At 36.6% G+C, this 9935-nt stretch overlaps 1 protein-coding gene across 1 annotated transcript; it reads left to right on the forward strand.

Moving 5' to 3' along the window:
* The first annotated feature begins 228 nt into the window (after positions 1–228).
* On the forward strand, positions 229–9935 carry Rpt6 (26S proteasome regulatory subunit Rpt6). Its single transcript, XM_071589967.1, has 8 exons — positions 229–368; positions 764–908; positions 984–1207; positions 1293–1485; positions 2133–2265; positions 4197–4350; positions 7492–7701; positions 8952–9935. Exons 1-8 carry the CDS (start codon positions 348–350, stop codon positions 9090–9092), a joined length of 1221 nt encoding a protein of 406 aa, XP_071446068.1. The 5' UTR covers positions 229–347; the 3' UTR covers positions 9093–9935.

Below are 9935 nucleotides of genomic sequence, written 5' to 3' on the forward strand. Positions count from 1 at the left end.
TAGGTGATGACGGTGTTGTTGAAAACAGATTTCAATAAAATTGCTCATGTGCTTAATAAAAATAGTGATAACTGGAATCTTATGAAAATTTTTATTCATATTTTAATTTACTTAGTTTATTGATGAAATCATATGTAATTATTATGACTTCATGATTAAAGTTTCACATGAAATCGGGTACACGTAGCGGCAATATCGGCAGATAATTTTACTACCTTCTCCACTATAGTTGGACATGTTAGTGTGGTAAATAATTTTATCTTTTCGTGGAGGCTCCCTCATTTCTGTATTCCCAAGTCACTGCTGATGCTGCTTAGCTGCTGAGTTTGGGGACGAAGAACAGGAAAATGACGCACACAAATTTGGAGGTTTGAAATAATGTCAAATTCATCTTACCATTTACTTTTCTCTTGGACTCAACACGACAGCGTTCATATATAACATTTATGCATGTTTTGATGGTTCTCCGGTTTCAATCTAATAATGTGGCATTTAATTTGTTGTGCCCCCTTTTTGCAATCATAAGTAACACCGTTTCCGTTTGGAATCGAAAATATACCCCAAGTTATCTCTATTCTTGTTTAGTACGCCGTTGAGTTAAGATACTTAATGCTTCTCAGTCTCAAATTGCAGACCTCATATAGTACTTTCCTTATATTATCGGACAATATTCAGTTATCGGTATTTTTAGTTTTTAGATTTGCCCTTTTAAGATGGGGGTACCGTACCCGCAGTTCAATTAGTATTTATTTTTGTCTCGCAGATGGAAGTAGACGAGAAGGGGACCAAAGGTGAAGGATTCAGGCAGTACTATATAACTAAAATAGAGGAATTACAGCTGGTTGTCGCAGAGAAGAGTCAAAATCTCAGACGTCTTCAGGCCCAAAGAAATGAGCTCAACGCAAAAGGTACTGGTATACGCGATTCACATCATTTGTAAGAGCTAGTGACCCCGATTACCTAGATAATCCATACTCTTCTAGTTCGAATGCTCCGAGAAGAGTTACAACTTCTACAAGAACAAGGTTCTTACGTTGGAGAAGTTGTAAAGCCAATGGACAAGAAGAAAGTCTTGGTTAAGGTACATCCTGAAGGAAAGTTTGTCGTCGATCTTGACAAAAACATAGATATAAATGACGTGACTCCTAATTCAAGAGTTGCTTTAAGAAATGAGAGTTACACGCTGCATAAAATATTACCTAACAAGGTAAACTGACTTCAATCGTTCATAAACTATTTGGGATTATAATTTAGCAATTAATTAATTTAATTATTTACCTTACTTAACCTAGGTTGACCCCCTTGTGTCCTTGATGATGGTAGAAAAAGTTCCAGATAGTACGTATGAAATGGTTGGGGGGTTGGACAAGCAAATCAAAGAAATAAAAGAAGTGATTGAACTGCCTGTTAAACATCCAGAACTTTTTGATGCCTTGGGTATTGCACAACCCAAAGGAGTTTTGCTGTATGGTCCCCCCGGAACAGGTACTTACATTTTGTTGTTTTTGACTTATCTAATCGCATGTTTTGTCGTGTTCACTTCACAATTAAAGAATATTAGCAACAATAGAACCTACTATTGTCTTTAACGGTCATCACAATTTATCAATTGCGTGATAATTTGACTATGACAGAATGTTCTATATTAGTGGTTTGTTACCATTTTTTTGGATTTTAGTATTAATAGATCCATGATGGTGAAATTTTTCATATGGGCCCGCACAAATCTTAAGTAATGGAAATGCTTAGGATACATATAATTATGTATTTTTATTTATGAATTTTTTATCGTTGCCATTAGGCAATTGTTCTGGTGGCAATGGTATCTTTGAATGTGTTTTATATTTAATATGGAAAGTAGTGCAGAACACCTCAACAAATGATTGCTGTAATTTTACATTAATTAGTTGTAAAAGAAACCTAACTTTAAAATTTCAAGCTTACTTAACTTCGTTGACATTTAAGTACACGTCATTTTATACCTTTTTTATGTATTCTGTAAATGGTGGCAAAATTCCACCATTTGCAGAACAAGTTAATTATATAATATGTAGGTTAAGTAAAAAGTATATAATGGCCTACCTACCCTTGGGATGTTAATAAATGTCTTTTCCCAACACTTAAACCATTAGGAAAAACATTATTGGCCCGGGCTGTTGCTCACCACACCGAATGTACCTTCATTCGTGTCTCTGGCTCTGAGCTAGTCCAGAAGTTTATAGGAGAAGGATCTCGAATGGTGCGGGAGTTATTCGTCATGGCCAGGTGAGAGATTATCATATAATATTTACAGTATAGATCCCATTATTGTCTTTGAGTTTACCATATGTAATTTATTATCCATGCATAACGATACGTGTAAAGTGACACTATGAAAGATTGTGTTATTTATAAAACTTTTATGTGAGATGCTATTTTATACATGTACTTATTAAATGTGTGTAGCGGTAGTCCAGGGGGTAGAGCGTTTGACTATTGACTGGAAGACCGGGTTCAATTCCCGGGCAAGCCTCTGGGCAACAGCAGCCCCACCCAAGCTATGTGATTTTTCGGGTACCAGATATTCCTGGGAAACCATAACCGTCACAGGGAAAGGAACTGGACCTTGTACCCTGATGTGTGAATTTCACACATCGTCAGACTTGGTACTGGGTGTACTCTACCATCACCTACAAAACCGACCTTTGGGTTGATTACTGTGTTTATGGTTTACTTGTTAATAGCGAATGGATAGGACCATTTTCATGTTTTTTTTAACTATTTAAATGGTTAATAGAATGGTATCATTCATACATGAATTTTAGTGTAGACCCCAAGCATTGTGTTTCTTGAAGGTCATTTGACTACCACTACTTTGCTATATTATGGTGAGATATTCTTTAGAAGTGTCACTTAGGAATTTTTTAAAACTTTCTTGCTGCATCACATTTAGTTTTGCTTGTGAGTAGCAGTTAGGTTAGTAATGTTGCGTCATTTCCACTCTTACCTGCTGAAGCAACTTCTTCTAAAACCTTTTTATTTTATTATTTTATTTCCTCGCCATTTTTATGCTCAAGTAATGTAAACATTTTACTATCAGTATTTAATCGTAAATAAAGGGATACCATCAATTTTTTAACTAAAAACATCCAACCAAAGCCCATTTGTGCTTAATATTGCAAATAGTTTTAAAATAATTTGAAGCTTGGTAAAAATGCATTAGTTAGTGACGTGGTATTTGTGTTCTTGGAAAACCTGAATTGTTGGTGTAAGTCCCTTGCAAGTCCTGAATTTTTTTCCTTAGTCTTTTGTGGCCACCCTAAATAAGTAATAAAAACTTAAAAATAAATGTAATTGGCATAAATTGTGCATGAAAATAGGAAGATCTAATAAGAAATGATTAGTCTGCTAACATTGAATTGGAACAAAAATGGAATATGAAAATCTCGCATGATATTTCTGGTGAAATACACCCAAAATATTCAGTGTGTGATTGGGTAAAAACTTGAAGATACCTATAAGTAAAAATTGCCAGTGGTTAAGAACTCAATGTATACTCCATAGTTAATGAGGGTGCTGCATTTTTAAATGTGCATCCATATTCAGGGTAGTCAACTGGAAGATTGTTTTTGTTAAATAAAAACAATAAATAAAGGTATATCTCACCCCAAAATAACCCTGGAGGTGTTTGAAATCCACAAGATAAGTGGTCAGTTCATTTCCCTCTGTCACCTTTTAGATTTCTATTAGGTTCTTGTTTCCAGAATATTGGTTAATTTTTTTAGATAGAGTTAGCCTAAAGCTTAGCCTTGTACTTGAAACCCTTGATCCTACAGAAAGTAACATGCACTTTATCTGCTAAGCTATCATGCCCATCGTATCCTTAAAAATGTGATGTACACATGTGAAATAATTATTTTAGTAAAATTCCTTTATCATAATGAATAACTGATTGCAGCACTTTTCCACATAATTTTTTTTACTCTACAACCGGGTGTCGATGTATTGCATCATCATCAGGTAACAAACTGAAGTTGTGTGCCCTCTTATAAACATTAAAGATTCCGGAAGGAGAGGAGAGGACGTGGTAGGAAACGAGGGGGGGAGACACAAGGGAGATGTTTCTCCCTTGTCTTCCCCCCAACTATACATAATTCAATCTTGTTCTGTGATTTGAAAATTTTCTATTTAATAGTGGATTGTGTGCTTTCTTTCAGGGAACATGCTCCTTCCATTATATTCATGGATGAAATTGATTCCATTGGTTCATCCAGAATTGAATCAGGAAGTGGTGGTGACTCAGAGGTTCAAAGAACTATGCTTGAGTTGCTTAATCAGTTGGATGGATTTGAAGCCACCAAGAACATCAAGGTTAGAATAGTTTTATCTTCATTTTCTTAAATGTATACATTTGAAACAAGTAAATAGCAACTGTAGTTTCTGATACTGGTTTATGATAGCCAAAGAAGAAAAAGAAAACCAACCGAAGCAGGACAGAAGATGCAGAAGAAGACCATATTATTTATAATAAGAACTTGGAATGTTAGGAAAATGTTAAGGGCAGAAAAATTAGAGAATATTAAGCGAAAGATGGGAAGAGGGAATATAGATTTTTAGGTTTATACAAGGTGAGATGGAAGGATAGCGGGGATTACTGGAGTGATAGTTGTAGAGTAATATACAGCGGCAGCGACGAGAGCCAACGAGGGGTTGCCATAGTATTGAATAAATAGGTAGGAATATGTGTGGTCAACATAGTGGAAGCAACAGATAGAATATTACTAGTAGAGATAAAAGCAGAACTGACAAACTTCATTGTTCAGGTATACATGCCTCAGCAATCCTAAGGAGGAAGAAGTCAATAGGATATACGATCAGTTAGAGGGCATAATCGCATGTGTTCCTGTAGGGAAACGTATGATAGTGATGAGGGCTTGGAATGCAAGGGTGGGCGAAGGAAGAGATGGTGATGAGGTTGGGACTACGGTTTAGGCACAAAGAATGACCGTGGGGAGAAAGCAATTGAGTTCTGCAAGAGACAGGGGTTAGTCATCACCAACACTTGGCTCAGACACCACAAAAGGTATTGGTGTACATGTAAAATGCAAAGGGATTCAGAAAGGTATTAGTCAGATTTTATTATGGTTAGATTTAGGAACATTGTGATCGGCTAACACTGCTTCCCGTGAGCGATTGTGGGCTCTGACCATAATTTACTTGTTATGAAGTGTAGCGTCTGTTTCAAAAAGATAAGGCAGGGGCAGTGGCTTAGGAAATGAAATGTAGAAGAATTAAATGGATTGACAAGGAAGGAGCATGAGCTGGTTGTAGAGAAAATTATGGATGACGGTCAAGAGCTGAGTACTTTCAAGAAAGGGATATCGAAAGCCGCAAAAGAAACTAAAGGAACCATTAATGGTAAAAGGACAAGGAAACCATGGATCACGGAGGAGATGATGAGAAAGATAGTTGAGAGAAGAAAATGGAAGAATGTGAGCATAGAGCTTGGCAAAAGGAAGTGCAAAGAGTTAAACAATAAATTGAGACTGGCGACAAATAAAGCAAAAGAAGCTTGGGGGAAGTCATATTGCAAGGATATGGAAAGTTTACAGAGAAAGGGTAAAATTGGTGCGCTATTCAGCAAAGTTAAATGAGTATCGAGAAGTAAGAAGGGAAGATCTGTGCTAACAGTTAGAGATAAGGCAGGTAAGGTAATAGTTGACACAGGAAAGATCCAGGAGAGATGGAAGGAGTATATAGAAGAACTGTATAGTAAAGAACTTAGGCCAACAAAGTTAGACATAGAAAATGAAAATGACATAGAGGAAGATAGTTTAGGTCCAGGCATACTAGACGATAAGATAGGAAGGGCATTAAGGGAGATGAAACTAAATAAGGCCGTAGGGGTGGATAACATTCCCGCGGAAGTATTAAAATGTTTAGGAAAACGTGGGAGGAAGAGGCTATATGGGCTGATTCATAGTATTTATGAGGAAGGAATCTGGCCGGAAGACTTTGTGAGATCAGTTTTAGTTCCTATTCCGAAAAAGGTAAAGGCTACATCATGTGAGGACTACAGGACAATAAGTTTGATATCCTACGCAGCTTAAGTTGTTCTCAGGATCATCAGCGAAAGATTGGAGAGTAGGGCATAAGATTACTTAGGGGATGATCAGTTAGGGTTTAGGAAGGGGAGAGGTACACTTTATGCCATTGCAGTAATGAGATCAGTAATTGAGAGGAATATTAAATACTATCAGGACTTATTTGCCTGTTTCGTAGATTTTGAAAAGAGGTTTGGAAGAGAATTGGGAAAAACTAAAGAGTATATTGCAGAAAATAGGAATAGACTGGTGGGACAGGAAGCTAATCTGCCACCTGAATATGTCTCAGACGGCTCGTGTGCGAGTAAAGGAAGGGAGAGCCTGGATGGGCAGTGTATCACCAGTGCTGTTCAATGTATACATGTGGGTGGAGGAAATGGTTAAAGGGGCATTGGCAGAACTGGAGGTAGAAGTGAAAGTCAGAGGGGAATTCATAAAATCAGTTATATTTCCTGATGACCAAGCTCTAATTTGTCAGTCAACCAAGGGGTTGCAAGCATTGCTGAGGGAATTGGAAACTCAGTGCAATAGATATGGGACGATAATCAATATTAATAAAACAAAGGTTATGTGATTTTCTAGAAAGAAAAATACTAAGCTAAACATTAAAATAGGAGGGCAAAAACTAGAGCAGGTAGAACAGTTTACATATCTGGGAAGTGTTTTGGACCAACACGGTCAAAGTAGTGGGGACGTAAGGAGAAGAATTCCACTAGGCTAAGAGGCTTTCACGAGGAGGAGGGAGTTGATGACAGGGATATTGAGTGAGGATATTAAGAAAAGACTCATTAAAACGTTGATATGAAGCGTAGCTATATACGGCACAAAAACGTAATAATTGAAGCAGGAGGATGGACATAGATTGGAGGCTTTTGAAATGTGGGTGTGGAGAATGTGAAATGGACCAAAAGTAAATCAAATGAGGAAGTACTTGGTATGGTGGTCGAAGAAATGGGTTTGTCGGGAGAAATTCTATGGAGGCAGGAAAAATGGATGAGGGGCGTATTGATCGGTAGTGGGATGTGGAAGACTAATAGAGGGGAGAATGTTAGGCAAACAAGGAAAGGGAAGGAATAGGATAGGGATGTTGGACGGGATGAAGGGAGGAAGGAAGTACTCAGAGATGAAGAGGGACATGATGTAGAGTAGGATACTGGATTGTGTTTTGTTAGGAGTCACAAAATATTTATTTGGTAGTTGTGTCCATCCAAAAACCTACCTTAACCGGTAGATTTCTTAATAAAAAAAATAGTAGTAATTGGTATTCCACATTTATCATCTCATATTAATGTTCAATGTATGCACTCTTTTACCTTGTCTTGTCTTGCACAATTTTAATGCATTTATATGCTGTTGATGAGAGCAGTTCTCTTTGGTGGGAGAATCTCATTAGAAATTTTTGCTACAGGTGATAATGGCAACAAACAGAATTGATGTCCTAGATCCTGCACTGCTGCGTCCCGGACGTATTGATCGTAAAATCGAGTTTCCACCGCCAAATGAAGAAGCAAGGCTGGACATTTTAAAAATTCACTCCAGGAAAATGAATCTTACCAGGGGTATTAATTTGAGAAAAATTGCTGAACTGATGCCAGGGGCATCTGGGGCTGAAGTGAAGGTATGCAATACTTTTTCTTTAAGATGATTTTGCCCTTATGTCAAATCAGTCCAAATTACTTTGAATGACAAAAAATTATCTATTTATTGTTTAATCAATACCTTTTGTATTATATGCTAAAAATTATCATGTACAAGGTCTATCCAATAAATATTCAATCTGGTGGCCATGATGCAGACTATAGTACCGTCTACTGTGCCAGTTATGTTAGTTTCTGTTGTCCCTGTTTTTACTGTTTGTCAAAATAGGAAATTGACAAAGTTACAGAGCATCGAATCAACATTTAAGTTTTTGGTGAAGTGCGGTAAAAGTTATCAAGAAATTACTGAAAAAGTTGACAGTTGTTTACGGTGATAATGCTCTGAAGAAAACATCCGTTTTCAAGTGGATTAAGCATTTTAAATATGGCGGACAAGACCTCCTCCTGGTTTTCTTTGATGTCAAAGGTTTTGTTCATCATGAAATTCTTCCTGAAGGACGAGCAGTAAATGCTGAGTTCTACCTTACAGTTCTCAAGCGTTTGAGAGATTGCATGCGTCGTGTTCAACCAAATATGACCCAAGGCGAAGGATGGATCCTTTACCATGACAATGCACGTGCACATTCAGCATTGATTGTTCGCCAGTTTCTGGCAAAAAGTCCAATTGCATCCTTGATTTTCCTCCTCATACGCCAGATCTCGCCCCCTGCAAAATTTTCCTATTCCCAAAATGCAAAAATGTGATGAGGGAACATCACTGGGAAGATGTGGACACAGTAAAGCAAGAAATAATGAGAAAGCGTAACTGCCGAGGACTTCCAAGGGTTCTTTAAAACCGTGGAAAAGAAAATGGAATATGTGCGTAGTAACAAATGGAGAGTACTTTAAAGGGGACAAAATCAGTGTAGACTAAATTTTGCTAAATAAAGTTTCTATAGCCTCAGTTAGCATATTTATTGGACAGACCTCTTAGTGTATTAAATCACTCTGTTTTATTTTTGATACCATTTTCATTATCTGATGGTCCTGATATTTATTATCTTAGTCTCGAAATTTTTTTTGAATGTCACAAGCTAGTAGCAGAACTGACCAATTAATGAAGTAGTTCAATTTAATTGTAATAGTACAATCCTAAGAGTGGTCATCTCTGTGTTAATTTTTTTAGTGCATATTTGTGACTTCATGCATCTTTGGCTTTCCATTAAGAACTTACATTATGCCATATTTGATTAGTAATGTAAATTTTAATATAGTTTGTTATTTTCACCAGGGTGTCTGCACAGAGGCTGGCATGTATGCTCTAAGGGAGCGCAGAGTGCATGTAACCCAGGAGGATTTTGAAATGGCTGTTGGAAAAGTGATGCAGAAGGACTCTGATAAAAACATGTCAATTAAGAAATTGTGGAAGTGAAAAGTTTTTCTTGATTGTTTTCAAAAAACTGAAAATGGTATTATAGATTATATGCTCAGGAGTTCGTTTCAGAGTTCCTGTTCCGTTTTTGTCAAATTTTTCCAGACACTGATTTCATTTGTTCAGGGTGATAACATCTGCATTCATCCTTTAAAAACTCAAGCCATTTCAGAAGGTTGTGTTTATTTTCTGTAGTTGGCGGGCCAAAGGTGTCAACTGAATTTTAACACTTGTTTTAATGGCAGGATTAAATTGAAGTTGTAATTTTTTTTACTCCAAGGTCAGCACCTGAAGAGGAAGAATTTGAATTAAAGTGATTCACACAAAAATTGCTACCTAAAGAGATTATTTATTAGTCATCCAATTGCTTGTGGAGCATTATTCCTGAATACCCAGTGTTATATTATTTGCTCAGTGACCCAATTTGTGAAAACAAAAAGTGTTACCCTGTAGTAAATGAATTTGAACCTTTGGTGAAATTCTGGGGGGTGTTTTCTTAATTACCACTTATGATGTAAGACGTAGGCTTAAACCTCTGCCTCTGAAATAACTCTTTCTTGAATTCCGTGATGTAATTGCCTTGCCCAAAAAAGACTTCTTGCTCTCTATAAGCAAATAACTTTTTATTTCACTTCATTCACAGTGAAGTCAATATTGTATTTTCTAATAGTTTTCAAATTCACATGAGAAAAAGTGGACTTAAATAAACTAGTCTGTGAAAGTTTTGTTTGTTTAGTAAGTACCTGCCTAATATAATTCTAAATAATCATGCAATTACTATTCATGAGTCTCCTTGGTTTATTAATATGAAAATCTAAAGTGCATTTCTTCAATTATGTAATG

Source organism: Hetaerina americana, unplaced genomic scaffold, assembly GCF_022747635.1.
Source record: "Hetaerina americana unplaced genomic scaffold, ioHetAmer1.1.p SCAF_4, whole genome shotgun sequence".
Taxonomy (NCBI): domain Eukaryota; kingdom Metazoa; phylum Arthropoda; class Insecta; order Odonata; family Calopterygidae; genus Hetaerina; species Hetaerina americana.